Raw genomic sequence first — 17,361 nt, 5'->3', positions numbered from 1 at the left:
TCCTTATAACAAAGAAGCTCGATCATTGACTGCTTGACTTTTCGACACGTACAATTCCAATATCTTCTATTGGATACGCATGAGTTCAACTCCGATATATGACAGCAGGTAGGTAGCTACATCGGTAGGTATGATACTTTTGTGTTAAGATTGCGATTAGTAACTCTACAATTACAGATGGAGTATTCAATGTTAGTTCCAGATCTTACGAATTTGTTTGATAATACATATGGTCTTTTTAATGATGCATAGCAAATTATAAACTTTGACAAGCATTTAATGAGTCTGAGATTTAATTGACCGAGATGTTACAACTCTATGGATATGATAAAAGTAACTAGAAAGAGTAAAGCCAACGAGTTTTGTATTGTTAAAAATATAATTTATTTCCCATAAATACCAATGTGAAAAAGTAAAAATATCTAACAGTATGGTGACTGAAATCTTACAGTCCTAAATAGTTATATCAAGTCCAAGCATATCGAGTAATCCTAATGTGTTTTAACGGCATTCCGAATCATGTTCAGTAATTTATTGATGTACAATCAGGACAGAAGAATCACGATGATATAATCCCAAAATGTCTTTAATGAATTCTCTGTAATCCATTGAAAGTATTTTATGTCCAAATATATTTTAATGAATGCTAGAATACTGTTATTCAAATGATTGAATACATTAAATACATGAATGGAACCTTTGCATATAACTCTTGCAAGATTGGTAATAATATCAGGAACGTCTACTTCCCCGTAATAATTTGATTGTATAGATTACTGAGTCGTAACACAGTTGAGTGATGGATAGTCCTTGAAGAAAGACTTTAATTGGCAAACAAGGTCCGGTGGGTTACACTAGCTTATAAACATTTAAGCCTCCTTGCCCTTGATATAAAACATGCGAACTCCATTCACTTCACGTGATGTTTACCTGAATTGAAACTCGATGAATGAATCGGCGCACATGATACATGACTCATCTTACAAAACCAATCCTTTCATACAGAAAACTATTATTTAAGATATTAGTAATTAAATAACCTTTACAACCACATTTCATGAATGATAACAAGCATTTTATAGATATAAATAACATTAGCTTTGTCCCTAAGCATTTTATAGATATAAATAACACTAGCTTTGTCCCTAAGAAGAATATATTTATCATACTCTTATCAGGAGGTGAAAAAGGTTCATGCATGGCAGTACGAGTGGTAAAGTCACCAATCATATTATATAGCGTGTTCCCATTTATTTGCTTTGCCAATCTTTTAAATCGTTCGCTTACCAACCAAATTAAAATTAGCTGTTTGAAGACTAAGCCAGTCCCTTTATTTTAAATAAAGTATAAACAGTGAAAATTCTGTAAGAAGTGGAGGTGAATCCATAGATACGTTTTAATTAGTTTTAACGGCACAGTTATCATAGTACTGGCTATCGTGTGTTGAGGAAACGTGAGCTCACTTCCATTCCCAAGTAAAAACCGAGGCTTTCCCTGCTAGGTATTAAACCCGCCATCAGTAGATTACGTGTCCGCAATGAAAAGTGTTCAGGTTAGGTTGACAAGCATTATCTGGAGAATTTGTTATTGACCATATGTTTTAGCATGTTTTACATAACAAAACTATCAGTTACAACTGAACATTAGTAGCATGTCCCATATTCAGCTTCGAAGCATAATTAACAATTTTAAACAAAACAAAAATCACCTTTATTGATTATACAAAGAGGTGGGTCAGTTTTATATTTTCAAGTTTAAAACAAAGACGAAGAATGTTTTGTATTGCAGTTTTACCAGTACATATTATCTGAACCTAAATAAAGTCGACTAATTTAATGTTGAAATCACATGTATGGACATATTTACAAGTCTATCCAACCAGCCATCGTTCACGTGTGTACACACGTGCATACACCCAAATCTTAATATAGCTCAATCAGCTATATCCAATCGACGAGTCAATGAAAACATGTTTTCTACTTGCACAGCAGTGACATCTTATCAATAATTAAACGACTTTGATTGTAAGAGAAAATAGTTTAGGGCACTCAGCCATCATGAATAATTGCGTTGGGTAAACCTTCTGAGAAATCTTTTTTTTACAGTCGTAAAGCATATTACTTGCATTGCTTGTTAGCCCATTAGTTATAGCAATCACACCGGAACCACAGTAACCATGCGTTGCAGTAACCGCCTGTAAATCCGTTCCTTCTGCAATGGTCATTGCACTGAATTGAATTGTGATGAAAAGGTCCATTGCAACCAAAACCTGCTTCTGCTTGTGGGAAATCCGACAGAAGAAACACAAGAATAAAATGGTTTCGTTATATGCAGCTTGAAAGAATCGTCATATATAATATTATGTATATAGGCATGGGTGGTTATCAGAGCGTAATTGATATGTAAAACTTGTTGTGATGCTAAATAGAAAGGTTACTAATACTGCAGGAATAGTCGAAGCCTAATTTGATATTTCCAGTGGTATGCATACATACTAATTGTAACATTTTTCTTACCTTGTTGTTTGCGGTTAAAGTGAATAATATCAACGATTAAATATTGCAATTGCATATGCGCCAGTCATGAAGTCTAAAATTACATAGTAAATATTGAGTTAAATATAATGAAAACACAAATATTCTTAATAATAAGAGCAGGAACAACAGTTTAGAACATTACAATTGTAATAAAGTATATTAAATTGTGTTTAGATATTAGTATATCAGACGCGATGTTTTAATTTTTTTAAAATCTAGGACGGTATGTTCAGAATTACGGGACATGTTTACATCTTACGTATATACGTTAACTAGACTGGTACCATGAGATTCGTTTATGCATAGGTAAAATTTGTTTAATCTTTGATTGAACCTGGTATGAGTGTTTGTGAGTTCATATGCAGAAGACGGTACGCTGGAAATGCAGATAATTAGGAAAAGTAGGTTATATTAAGGGATAATAGGCGTAAGAAAACAAATTTCGGGTTTTTACTGAAACAGCTGATGGTATAATTATTTATTATTGCTATTAAATATTGCTGATACCTAACAAAAAAGTAAACATAAGGTCAGTTTCAATGCATGACTAATACATTTCGCCGAGAGAGGATGACTGGTCGTTGGCCTATTGTGTCGGATTATTAGAACAATTAGCACCGCCCAATTGCCTATACTTTTTTTTCTGGCAAGGTACATTGACGTCATGTTGTATTAAAATAAAGAACGACGGCAAGGGGATCATATTTATAGCGCAATACAAATACTATTTTGAATGAAGAAAAAAAACGGAAAATAAAACAAGCACATGAGTAACTTAGCTCAATAAAACATGTAAATGATCCAGACAGAGACAGAGAGAGAGACTTAACAATTCAAATTATTCTTTCAAATTACCTTTTGCAATTATTTCATTGTATCATATAGTACGTCAAAGATGAGACCATTATTCGGTCAGGACTAAATAGTTTTTACCTTATAGTTAGCAGTTAGAGAAAGGAGTACCTGTAGTTGTAAGGAGAAGCGTTGTTGTTGGTGCTGCAGTAGATGTCTGCACTTCTTTTGTCATTGATAAAGATGTGGTTGGTGCTGATGTCGTGGTTGGTGATACTGTACTCGTGTGCATCTGTATGGTGGTGGTTGATACATCATTTTCCGCTGATGTTACAGCAATCACTGGTACTGTGGCAGTTGTTGGTGCTGCAGTAGTAGTCAGCACTTGTGTAGTCGAAGTTGGAGAGCATATTGTCATTGGACCTGAAGAATTATAAAAAGGTAATGTCACATTACACCAATCGTCTATTAGAAGTAACCATTGTAAACAGAAACGGTTTTGAATTTGTTTGTCGAGGAAACAAAGTGTCGATAATGGATGTATAGCTCGACTAACGGATTAAAGTATCAAAATAATGAAAATGAAGAAATGTGAATGTTTGAAATTTCATGTAATAGATTTTTGAGGGGAGAATACTATTTGGAACTAACATATTTGAAAGTAAAACATTAGCTATTTTAGCCCTGGTGTGGATTCTCGCATGACTTAATGAATCTTTGAGTTCAAATATAGGCAACAAGATGAACAGCGCGTTGAGCGATTCAGATTACAGAAGGAGTGTTTGTGTGTGTGTGTGAATGTGTGTGTGTGTGTGTGTGTGTGTGTGTGTGATTTGGATATTTAACATAGATTTAACAATTTTTCAGTGATATCGCTACAATGTCTGTAGTTAGGCAGATTATAGTGATATCAAGATTTGGGGGTCGAACCCGCTACCTCCCGCATCCGAGGCGGACGCTCTAACCACTACGCCACCGAGCGGTCGATTACAGAGTGTAAAAGCCATTTATACTACCTGGTATCGTGCGAAACAAATGAAAAGCAAATGAAAAGCTTACTTAGTGTTACCACCAGTAAAATTGTTGCCAGTAATTCGGCGATCGTCATCGTTGATTTCAATAATGCTAAACGGACTGTTCCAAGTCTTGAAGCACATATGACCTATCATGTGAGACTCTGGTTATATAAAGCCCTGGTTTCACTTCACCGACTTTATTGTTTGATACGCAATATACATCTCATCAACAACACGTACAGTCTACTTGGTATGCAAAAGATGTATGCGAATGTGTCGCGATTTAGCTTACAATTTTAAATATTTAAAATTTGTTGAGGAAACGTGGGTTTGCACCTGACTGCAAAAATGAATCCGTTCCAAAAGTACCTTTGAATATAAACTGTAAATGCCGCATAGGCAATGTTTATAAAGTAGAGCGTTTCTACAAAACTGAAAAACAAAATTAAACATATGGAAAAATAGTACAGTGGATATTAAAGAAAACGGATCGTGGAACAGAAGTTCACGTCCAGGTAAATATCATAAAGTCAACACTGCAAATTTCAAAATATCAACTAATAGATATGTGGTTGATAACTCAAATGGCAAAGTGACCAGCAGCCGTATTGCAAAATCATGTTAGGAAACTTTTAAGAGTATGTGTGTTTTCTTTACCTATATTTTATATGCAACAAACACCTCGAACCCAATTCCATTTCAATTTACAGATTATAAAATGAGTTTAATTAATTGATATTACAAAGGTGGTTAATCAATTTGAAACATTTGTAACAATAATATTATAGAGAATTGCCTGTCATAATATATGAATCAACTATGCGAGTGTACGATATACATTTTTAAAAAAATACAAATAGATGCATTTTCAGATATAGTAGATAAAACATATTTGGCAGTGTCATTCTGACGGAATATGGGTGGGCAATATATGTGCCGATTCGGATCATATTTCTGTTTGTTTTGTTTTGTTCATTGTGGGTTGTGAGTGTTTGTATTTGTCTGTTTGTTCTGGGATTTTTAGTGAGTGGGTGGATGAGCGCATGCTATATCATTAAGCGTGATTACATTGCTTTCAACAAGTATCATGCATGTTTGATGTAACAATTTATGTTGCAAAAGAAGGAGGGGGGTTGGGGTTGGGGGACATATTTAAAAACATCATTTATCGTTAGCAAGAAAAGTATTTGCCGGTGAAGGGTAGACTTGCCATAGGTATCAGTGATCGGTTGGGGTTTGTGTAGCATTGATTACTGTACTAAAGTTTCAGATATATTCAATTTATAATTATACACAATTAAGAATGAATAAAATGATACGCAACACACAAACATTTTGAGTGCCACGAAAATATTCGTTACATTTGGCTTCGAATGTCTTCCAGGAAGCTCAACCGTGCATATGCATCTCTGTGTATATGCATGCATGTTCAAACATATGACAGAAAATAGGGTAAGATAGAAAGAGGTCATACAAATCACTTATGTTTTGGGTATATATATATATATATATATATATATATATATATATATATATATATATATATATATATATATATATATATATATATATATATATGTGTGTGTGTGTGTGTGTGTGAGAGAGAGTGTGTGTGTGCATCTTGATTTAGATCGTGTCGCAACCTAAATTCAGGCTGGTAATTTTACGAGGACGTGACTTAGAACATGCCGTGATGTTTTCGGAGTTTAAAGTAGAAGGCAGAAGGAAATTGTTTTTTGAATGGACGTGATTGAAAACATACTGTGGTCTTGTTTTCTCTGTTTCCTTTTACAGTTTCAACGCGGACTGAAGTTGTGTGTGTGTGTGTGTGTGTGTGTGTGTGTGTGTGCGTGTGTGTCTTGATTTAGATCGTGTCGCAACCTAAATTCAGGCTGGTAATTTTACGAGGACGTGACTTAGAACATGCCGTGATGTTTCAGATTTTAAAGTAAATACAGAAAGAAATTGGTTTTTGAACGGACGTGATTGAAAACATACTGCGGTCTTGTTTTCTCTGTTTCCTTTTACAGTTTCAACGCGGATTGAAGTTCTGTGTGTGTGTGTGCATCTTGATTTTAGATCGTGTCGCAACTTAAATTCAGGCTGGTAATTTTACGAGGACGTGACTTACCGTAGAACATGCTGTGATCTTTTCGGAGTTTAAAGTAGAAGGCAGAAGGAAATTGTTTTTTGAATGGACGTGATTGAAAACATACTGGTGTCTTGTTTTCTCTAGCTTTAACACTTTTTCATTCATATCGCTAAGATGTCTGCAGTGTGACAGTTTATAGTGATGTCTAGCACAGAGGCACACAGTTCAAGACATGTAGCATGGTGTCCCACCCAGTCACATTATCCTGACACCAGTCCGACCAGTCCTAACACTAACCTCTTAATGCTGAGTGCCTAGTGGATTTTAAAGTAGAAGGCAGGATGAAATTGTTTTTTGAACGGACGTGATTGAAAACATGCCGTGGTCTTGTTTTCTGTTCCGTTTTACAGTTTCAACGCGGATTGAAGTTGTCTTTTGTGCAGACATGATTAAAACATCCTTTCAACCTGTGTTTCTTGTTCTTAAAATAAAACTTGGATTCAAGTTTAGGTTCTACGGACGTGAAACAAAACAGAGATCTTGTTTTTATTTGTTTGGTTTTCTCTTTTTTCTCTTTTTTATAAAATGCAAAATGAATAGAGATTATTTCTTGAGCAGTCGTGCGTTAAACTTTATATTTGTTTGTTCAAGATTACAAGCCAATCGAATTGTATTCTGCATGGGTTTGATATGAAACATTATTGGTCGTAACTAACATTTGGAATATACCCCGGGTTGAATTGTCTTCTTACACTTACTCATCATATTAGTGTCGGATCTATGTGAGTGAGTGAGTGTTTTGGACTTTTAACGTAGCTTAAATAAATGTTCAGTCATGTCGCTACGATGTATGTTGTGTGTCAGTTTATAGTGATGTCTAGCACTGGGGCATCATGTTGCAGACATGTAGCATGATGTCCCACCCAGTCACATTATCCTGACACCTGGCCGACCAGCCCTAACACTAACCTCTTAATGCTGAGTGCCTAGCGAAGCAGCTGTTAGTTCCATTTTTGTAAGTCTTTGATATGATTCGGCCAGGGTTCGTACCCGCGACCTCATGTATCCTAGGCGGACGCTCTAACCACTAGGCCACCGGAGCGGCCTGTCGGATTTGAAAGAACCGTAATGAATATAGGCCGTTTTCTGCCCCCTCACGATATAATATGATGTGTGTTACCAATATGAATTGCCATTTCTGACATTTTGTGTACGCGTGCTGATTACCTCGGAAACTGGTTAAGAAAATATTAAAGATATTCACTTGTGTCATCTTTCCCATGCATTGTATACATATATTATTTATCAACTATTCGCATAACTTAATATATATTCACTGATATTATTTGTCTGGCCTAAATGTGAAAAAATAACGACTTTACTTTGTTACAAAATGATTACAAATAAACCATGATAAGCAACGATTAGTAGATCGAACTTACATGTCACCATTAAATTGGTTCGAAATCCGTTGTAAACATGATGCAGTCAAAACTTGTGTAAGTAAAATATTGTTTAATGGTGTTGACCGGTATGATTGATAATGAGTATACTCTAGGGGTTCCTTTGTTCTCTTGTACATCGAAAAATTCGGGTTTAATCTTTGTCCCTGGAAAAGAAAGATATTATTTCAGTTCTTTTCATAGTTTCAAGGCAGTATAGTTAGACACCCAGACACCATTTTACGAAATGTTTTCATGTTTTCTCTGTCCTAGTGTTTTCAGTATTACCTGTCTTAACCAAAGAAAAATAACTCTTCTAAAAAGAGTGCGTGTTTTAATACCTTAACCTAATTCATCAATTTTCTATAATATATGTTATATTATTATTGTATGTTAAAATTAGTAAAGATGATGTAATAAAAATGCAGTGCTTAAAGATTTTGTCAAACAGCCAGCCACACTATAACCAGCTTTATAAGTTAGATAGTTGATGATAAATGCTTTCATAATTCATACATTTAAATTTTGAGAAATTCTTCAAGTTTATATTTTTTACGTGACTTTTTGCTGACATCATATGAATACTGTTGTAATGAGGAGTCATTTAAGCCTTCTCGCTACATCATAATGAAACCACTGAGTTCAAATAGCGAAGGTATTGTTTTGATTTAGAGTTCGTGTACATTCCTATCCAGTTTGCTTTGTTGTTGCTAAATATTACTGTGACGTGTGATATTTTCACATTTACTCAACTCAAATAATAATACGATAATAAAGGTCAGTCATGTTTATTAAACAGGAAAAGTTTTTTTTTTCTCTCTCTCGTGGTTACACATGCATATATACAGCGATGCACACGCTCAGTGCTGTTACCTCTAAAACGTTTGCAACGACATGTGACAAATATACTAGTAGCGCTCAAAATGTCTGTGTACATATCTTAATTTTATTTTTCTCTACGAGGTAGTTCAGTAATATATATATATATGCTTAGTCAGTGGAAATGATAAAGAAAGAAAGATTTCCTAATTCAAAATTTTAAATAAAAATGGACGGTACGGTGTATATATATATATATATATATATATATATATATATATATATATATATATATATATATATATATATATATATATATGTGTGTGTGTGTGTGTGTGTGATGTACAATATAATATAAATAAAAACAATCTCCCAAATGCTTTATGTTTGTAGCTTATGTGTGTAAAGCAGAGCACTGAATATAAATATAAGACCGCTCCGGTAGCCTAAGTGGTTAGAACGTTCGCCTCGGATGCGGCGGTCGCGGGTTCGAAGCCCTGCAGATTAATATCTCAGACTTATAAAAATGGTACTAGCAGCTGCTTCGCTTGGCGCTCAGCATTAAGAAGTTAGTGCTAGGACTGACTGGCCCTGGTGTCAGGATAATGTGATCGGGTGGGATATGGTTCTACATTTCTGTGGCATGATGCCTTGATGCTAGACTTCACTGTAAACTGATACACTGCAGACATCGTAGCGACATGACTGAACATTTATTAAAGCTACGTTGAAAGTCCAAAGTCCAAAGGCGAGCGCAAAAATAGCAAGGGGACGCCCAAACGGCTCGGAGCGCCGTCCCAACGAGTTCCAACAGCATTACACCCCTCACACAGGATGCTTTGATATCGGTACGATTCTGCATGCATGACAGAGTTTAAAGTGCTATTGAATGTCTCACGTAGTATGTTGTATCATCAGCTGAAGTGGATATTCTCTCAACATCAATATGAATCACCTGCAAAATGAAGGAAAGGTTGAACTGCACGCAAACATGTATGTGCCATAACTATATTTGTAATAGATGGCTTACAGGTAACAAAACTGAGCACGTGTATAATTGTGTATACATATGTGCGTGTGTGTGTGTGTGTGTGTAACAATGAGAATGACAGAGATAGATGATGCAAACTATCCACAAAAACGCAAACACACACATAAATAATATATGTATGTATGTGTGTATGTGTATATGTGTATGTGTGTGTATGTATGTGTGTATGTTTGTATGTGTGAGTGTGATTCGGATTTTTAACGTAGCTTTAACAATTTTTCAGTCATATAATAATAATAATATTAATAATAATAATAATAATAATAATGAGGACTAAGCGCTTTACAACATTAGACAACACCTACCTATAAGATAAAAAACATATAATGATATGATTACAAAAACAAACACCATGCAATTAGAAAACATTAAAAAAAAACATGCTGAGAATACTTAAGGTAGGAAACATTATTAGGTCTTTAAGATTGTTCTTGCAGTCGAAATAAGTGAGTTTTGAGAGCCCTCTTGAATGTGATCACTGTGTATTTGTGTCTAAGTTCAGCGGGCAATTCATTCCACGCTGCTGGGCCCTGGTATGTAAAAGAACGCTGTCCATATGACTTTGTTTTCATAGTGGGAATAATTAGTATACGATTGTCAGAAGAAGAGCTAAGTATCTTGCTGGTGTGTACACTTGGGTGAGGTCGGATAGGTATGTTGGACTAGAGTCCGACTGTGAAACGTAGCACAGAGAACAAATTTTGTGTTTGATTTTGGATCGAATGGATAGCCAGTGTATGGCACAGAGCTGCGGGGAGGTGTGCTCTGATCGTGGTACTCTAAGGATGATCCGAGCAGCTGTGTTTTGAACTTTTTGAAGTTTCTGGAGCAGATATTGAGATGAACCAGACAGAATTGAGTTACAATAGTCCAGTCTTGAAAGTACTAATGAACACACAAGTGTTTTAGTGGCATCAACTGAAAGATATTTGCGAACTGAGCTGATGCGTCTCAGTTCATGATATGCAGCCTTGCATATGTTCATGACATGTTGGTGCAATGTCAGAGTACTGTCCAGAGTAACACATAGGTTTCGTACTGATTGTGTGAATTTAATGTTGGTGTTGCTGATATTTATTGTTTGAGGTAAAGGATGTGAATGAGAAAGTATTTGTGTTGTGGTCAGAATGGCCTCCGTTTTATCATCATTCATCTGCAGCTTGTTACATGTTATCCATGATTTCACATCAGAAATGCACCTCTCTACACATTGGTTGGTAGCATCAACTTCAGTTGGGTGCCTAGATTTGTATATTTGGGTGTCATCAGCGTACAATTGGTGAGACACTGAATGATGATCTATGACACTTGAGAGTGACTGAGTGTACAGAATGAAGAGAACAGGTCCAAGAATAGACCCCTGTGGAACACCACAGCATAGACCAACTGGGCTGGAGTGTATTCCATTTGCAGATATAATTTGTGTCCTGTTGACCAAGTAGGACTTGAACCACAGTAAGGCTGTATGTTGAAAGTAGTGAATGGGGCCACCCTAGCGTCAATGGGAATTAGCATTACAGACCCCCCTGGGCCACTCTAGCGTCAAGGGAAAATTAACATGGAGAAAAATCGTGGGCCACTCTAGCGTCAAGGGGAATTTAACATGGAGATAAAACCCTGGGCCACTCTAGCGTCAAGGGAATTGAACATGGAGAAAAAATCGTGGGCAACTCTAGCGTCAAGGGGAATTGAACATGGCATTTTTTTTTTTAAATATTTTTTTAAAAATTTAAAAAAGGGGTAGGCAATGGAAAGTCATTCTCTTTTCGAGAAATATGGGTGGCCCTGAAAAGGGCCTTTGGGTTTATGTTAATGTATCCATTAACATAAAGGGCATCTGCGGCATCTTCTTGTGCTCAAGCTGCGTCTTACTCGAGGGCCATAAATCAGTGTCCTCTTGAGGCAACCTTGTCTTTCTACGTACACTCTTCGTATCCACAGACTGCTGTCTGACTTGTCGACAACGGTCCACTTGGACCGGACATACATGAGCATGTCCGTCCTAAACATCATGGAAGACACAAGGGTGGATGATTCGACTGTGGTCCACATCTTGAAGGGACGAGAACAGGTGAATCAATGCAGTGAACTGCGCTTATTTATAGGTAGAGGAAGGATTGAAACGGATTGAGTTCATTCACCAATCCGAACACTCGTTACAAAATTCAGTCAGCCTGCATCCAATCCGAAGAGAGCAGTCTGTGACGTCACGTGGTCTATATAGATTCGCTAGCGCTTGTGTACAGTCAATCTATGCGACAGTGATTCAACATGACGGAAACTCAGAAAACGATCCATTGGGGTGCACCAGCAGGGGAGACTGCCCAACGGAACCCGGACTTACTTTCAGAAGAGGTGAATTGGGATTTTGTGGATTTTCTTACCTCGCAAGAATTTGTTCCGGAACCTTCGTTACCTTCTTCATTACCGCAAGTGGAGAATTTTAGACAGAGACAGAAAGAAGAATTGGAGAAATTTATACAACGACAAAAGGAAGCTTAACAAGCTTTTCTCCTACAACAGCAGCATCAAGAAGAAGAGGTAAGAAAAAAACAACAGCAACAACAGCAAGAAGAAGTAGCAGCAAAGAAACAAGAAGGTGAAAATCAAACGGTCACGGTACTGTTGGACATTTTAGCGGAGTTAAGAAGTCTGAAACAAATGTATCAGACTTCTTTATTACGACCGAAGAGAATACGACCTTCCCGAGCTAAACACGTCAACCCTGTGACTAAGCCTACCGTACCACCCTTAGTGATTTCAACCCAATCATCATCATCAACATTACGCAGTCCAGAAGTAGGCCTTGGCCGTGGCAAAGGCTTAAGGCAGTTAAAGTTGATTGCTTAAACTCACCCCTACACGAAAAAAGGCCCTTTTCAGGGTCACCCACATTTCTCGAAAAGAGATAGCCTTTCAATTTGCCAATAACTCAAAAAAAAAACAAAAACATTTTACCCCTATAGTACGTGTCTTTGTATGAGTGCGTGAGTGTACGTTCTTATTTTAAAATCATAACTCAAAGACACTTACCTTATATAATTAATTTCTTTTTTTATCCATTGTTACAATCCAATTCACAATTCACAACAGAACACTTTAATTAAAAGTTCATTTACTTCTTCTTTCTCCTTGTTTAGTCTCTCTGTTTTTTGAATTTCTTCACCTCTTTTCCTCTTCTTTCTCCTCATTTTCTTCCCTTCTTCTTTTCTTCTCCTGTTTCTTTGCCTCTTGTAAATAGAATTGTCTTCTTTCTTCCTCTTCTTCCTCTGAAGAATCCCTCTCTTCCTCTGAAGAATCCCTCTCTTCTTCTGAAGAATTCCTCTTTTCTTCTGACTCCTCTTGTTTCTTTTTTGGGCAATCTGGAGACCAATGTCCTTTTTCTTGACAATAATAACAGGTATCTTGACTTCTGTCTTTTTTAGCCCCTGTTTTTTTTTTCTTTTTTGACGGTCTGGACTCTCTGAAGACCAATGCCCTTTCTTCTGACAGATATAGCAAGTATCTTGACTTTTATCTCGAAAGGAAGGAGAGTAGTCCGTCGGCTGGTCTGAAGAGAATTTTCTAATGACCCCTCGCAAAGCTCTGACGAAACGTTCGATTTGGCTAGTCTCATCCATCGTTGTGCTCGGTTTGAGAGTGAAATGAATAGTGAAAGGACAAGACACACACCCTTTTATATACGCTGGTCTGCCATGACTATAAATTAGTCTATGGTGTTTAAACTTGAGTCATTTGACGTTTGTCACTCAAGATGAAACGATCCTATTCATTCGAGAAGAAAGAAGAAGAAGAAGAAAGTAAGAGGCAGAAACGTGATCTATCGCCTCGTACCAGGGCTGAAATCTTGGCACAAATTCATGCCAGTGATTTTGAAGAGGACATGAGTGAACCAGAATTCGAACCCTCTAAACCAAGTTCACCACCCTTAGTCAACCCTGAAAAATACTATTCCATTCGAGAGACGGAAAACGCTCCTCTAGAAAATTTAGAACCACGGCTTACAAATACACGGTGAAGTTTAAAGATTTCAAGGCTGAAGTGCCGTTAGAGAAAGCAGAAGTGTTTATCACTGGGGTCTGGGATTCTTTGCTCACCACACTTAAGCGACAATGTCAACCCAAAGAAGACGATCGTTTGAGACTTTCCATACAACATGACGGTTTGAAATCCCCTGTTTGGATCGAGTTTAGCACCCCTGCAGAATTGACCGCTTCCAAAGTCATGGACAAGATTCAACACGTACAACAATCTAATGATCAGTTTGACATCGCCGTTGAAAAGCCACACTGGACATGACCCACGTCTCTCCTCCTCAAGGGACTGGACGCAAAAAGATGTTATTGGTGGACGACCTTCGCAACACCAAAACAAGTCTCGTCCGAATTAACAACCTTCATGACCAGATGTGTTTAGCCCGTGCCATCGTGGTGTGACGAACCTATGCCAACAAGAACGACACGGTAGAATGGAAAAGAACCTGGAGAACTATTCAACAATCCGACCGAGCCAAACAATGAAACGAAGCAGAACTCCTGTTACAACAAGCCGGACTGTCCAAAGACACACCCTGTGGCATTCCTGAGATGCAAAAATTGCAAGATGTCCTAGCTCCTCGCTACACCTTGAAAGTGCACCCTCAAGAAATGCGTGGGCCTCTGTTGTTTCGAGGCCAAGATTTTAAGGACGGAAAATACATTCATATCTATTATCACGATGACCATTTCGATAACATTACCACCATCACCGGATTCCTGGGATACAGATATTACTGTGAGAAATGTGACCGTGGTTATAATAATCGAGAGCAACACAAACATTGTGGATCGAAATGCCCCGGATGTTTGGCCTCTCCACCCTGTCTGAGCGAAGGACCAGTGCCTTGTTCAACTTGTCTGCGCACGTTTGTCAGCCCTACCTGTTACCAACAACATTTGAAGACGCAAGGTTCACAAAAGAAATGTGCTTGTCAACTCGTGAGATTGTGCCCTACGTGTGGACAAGGCATACGTACCAATAGTACCAAGGCACACGTATGTTCAGGAAAAAAAAATGTCACATTTGTCATCACATCGTGGACTTGAAACACCAATGCTACGTGCAAAAATACCAACCCCCACCAGAGAAAGAGGACGGTCACAAGAAGAAAGGCAATTTCATCTTTTTCGATTTCGAATGCATGCAATAAACCGGCATTCACATTCCTAATTTCTGCGTGGCTCATCGAGCGTGCGAGAAGTGCATTCAAGAACCTATTTTCAGTCATTGCCCTCATTGCAGCAAGATTCCTGGAGGGCGTGAAAAAATCTTTCGGGGACCGAACACGTTAGCCGATTTTGCCCAATGGGTCTTAGACCCCATCGACAAGACGTGGAGCCAAGAGGACATCGAACGTTACGGAGATTGTCATCGTCATGCCACGGTGATGGCTCACAATTTTTCCGGATACGATGGACAGTTTCTTTTGAGATACTATACGTAACAAGGCACCGAGCGTCCTAAAGTGACTTTGAACGGAGCTAAAATCATTTTCATGCAAGTGGGACAAGTACAGTTTAAAGATTCGATGAGCTATTTGGCCATGCCTTTGAGCCGAATGCCTAAAACGTTTGGAATGACAGAAATGGCTAAAGGGTACTTTCCACACTTTTTCAATACGGAAGCCAATCAACACGCCGTTCTACCCCATTTACCTGGGGCTCACTATTACGACCCCGACAACATGCGTACCGAACAACGAGAAGCTTTCTACGCTTGGTACCAGGCTCACGCCTCGGACCCTTTCGACTTTCAAGAAGAAATGCTAATGTATTGTCGTTCCGACGTGGACATTTTACGGCGTTGCTGTGGAAAATTTCGAGAACTGTTCATGGAACACGGAGGGGTGGATCCTTTGAAAGAAGCTTGCACCATTGCCAAAGCGTGTTCCTTAGTGTATCGACAACGATTCATGCCTGAAAACACCGTATCTGTCATCAGCCCTCAAACGACCCACTTTGTCAAACGTCAATACTCGGTTAAAGCCCTACGTTGGTTACATTACTTGTGCGACAAGGAAGACAAATGGATTCAGCATGCCCGTAACGGAGGGGGTGAAAAGACCATCGGAACGTATTCGGTAGATGGCTGGGACTTAGAGAACCCCAAGATCGTGTACGAGTTTAACGGTTGCTTATTTCACGGATGTCCCGTCTGTTACCCTGATCGTAGCACTAAAAATCAGTTTTTACAACGAACCATGGAAGACTTGTACCAGGACACTTGTCAGCGGCGCCTAAAGTTGGAACAGGAAGGATACCAAGTGGTGGAAATGTGGGAACACGAGTACGATCACCGTATGAAAACCGATCCCGAGTTTAAACGTCTCGTGGAAAGTTACCAGTTCATGGACCCGCTGAACCCGAGGGATAGTTTGTACGGAGGAAGGACCAATGCCACCTGTTTGCTGTACCAAGCCGACGAAGAGAAAGGAGAAGAAATCAAATACTTGGACGTGTGTTCGCTGTATCCCTACGTGTGCAAATATTGTCGCTTTCCTGTAGGGCACCCGCAATTGTTGACGGAACCCATCGACCTGAAAAACATTCGACAATACGAAGGCTTGATCAAGTGTAAAGTTTTGCCTCCCACGAACCTATACCATCCCGTCTTACCTCACCATTGTCAAGGCAAACTGATGTTTCCTTTGTGCCGTACTTGTGCCGAAATGTGCAACCAAGATCAGCCTTGTCAGCACACCCAGGAAGAACGTGCCTTGACGGGAACCTGGGTCAGCGTAGAATTGTTCAAAGCTCTGGACATGGGATACCAACTGTTAGAAGTGTACGAAATTTGCCACTTTCCCAAGACACAACAATACTACAAGGGTGATCCCAGTCAGAAAGGCATTTTCGCTGACTACGTGGATGCCTTTTTGAAACTGAAACAAGAAGCCAGCGGCTATCCTTCCTGGTGTCACACTCCCCAAGACCAAATACAATTCAAAGAGAAATACTATGAACAAGAAGGCATCTCTTTAGACCACATCGTGAAAAACGAAGGCAGGCGATCGTTTGCCAAAGTGATGTTAAATTGCTTGTGGGGTAAAATGGCACAACGACCGTGTTTACCCAAGACGGAGTATTTGACAGAACCTTCCCGCTACTTCCAAATGATTCACGACAAAACCAAATACATGAAACACGTGGACGTCGTTCGAGAGAATTTGATCTTGGTCAATTACGAAGAAGATCTGGACTTTGTACAAGACGACCCTTTTGGAAATGTCATCATTGCGGCTTACGTGACAGCCCATGCTCGCTTAAAATTGTACGAAGCTTTAGAACTGTTAGGGGAACGCGTCCTCTACTTTGACACGGACAGTTGCATTTACATCCATCACCCGAGTCAACAGCACCCTAACATCGAAAGAGACCGTTTAGGAGCCTGGACAGACGAGCATCCCGACGACAAGATTCTAAGTTTCGTGAGTGGCGGTCCCAAAAATTACGGCTACGAATACCGGGACAAACAAGGAGAAGTGCACACGACGTGCAAAGTGAAAGGACTGACTCTGAATTATCGTACCAGTCGTGTGGTGAACTTTGGGGTATTGAAAGAAGCCTTGCAATCG

General features: G+C 38.6%; 2 protein-coding genes across 4 annotated transcripts in view; one reads left to right on the top strand and one right to left on the bottom strand.

Annotated features, from left to right (window-relative positions):
• Positions 1-360: 360 nt before the first annotated feature.
• LOC149775949 (uncharacterized) lies at positions 361-4,503 on the bottom strand. Of its 3 annotated transcripts, none has more exons than XM_089941287.1 (4): positions 4,389-4,503; positions 3,501-3,752; positions 2,122-2,275; positions 361-1,532 (listed from the first exon to the last, which is right to left on the bottom strand). In XM_089941287.1, the coding sequence occupies exons 1-3, from the start codon at positions 4,435-4,437 to the stop codon at positions 2,142-2,144; spliced, it is 435 nt and encodes a 144-aa protein (XP_089797413.1). In that variant the 5' UTR covers positions 4,438-4,503; the 3' UTR covers positions 361-1,532; positions 2,122-2,141. The 3 variants fall into 3 exon arrangements, with proteins under 3 accessions (XP_089797413.1, XP_089797414.1, XP_089797412.1); XM_089941288.1 differs by having other exon boundaries at positions 2,126-2,275; XM_089941286.1 differs by having other exon boundaries at positions 361-2,275.
• A 298-nt stretch (positions 4,504-4,801) lies between these two features.
• Positions 4,802-17,361, top strand: part of LOC149775948 (uncharacterized) — a 48,627-nt gene continuing 36,067 nt past the window's right edge. The window contains exon 1 of the mRNA XM_089942320.1: positions 4,802-4,860. The gene's annotated coding sequence lies outside the window, so the exon portion shown is untranslated. The remainder of the gene's footprint in view (positions 4,861-17,361) is intronic.

The sequence above is a fragment of the Sinohyriopsis cumingii genome, chromosome 18, assembly GCF_028554795.1.
Source record: "Sinohyriopsis cumingii isolate HCF-2022 chromosome 18, ASM2855479v2, whole genome shotgun sequence".
In the NCBI taxonomy this organism is placed as follows: Eukaryota; Metazoa; Mollusca; class Bivalvia; order Unionida; family Unionidae; genus Sinohyriopsis; species Sinohyriopsis cumingii.
The sequence above is the reverse complement of the archived record's forward strand: the minus strand, read 5'-3'. Positions and strand labels throughout refer to the sequence as shown.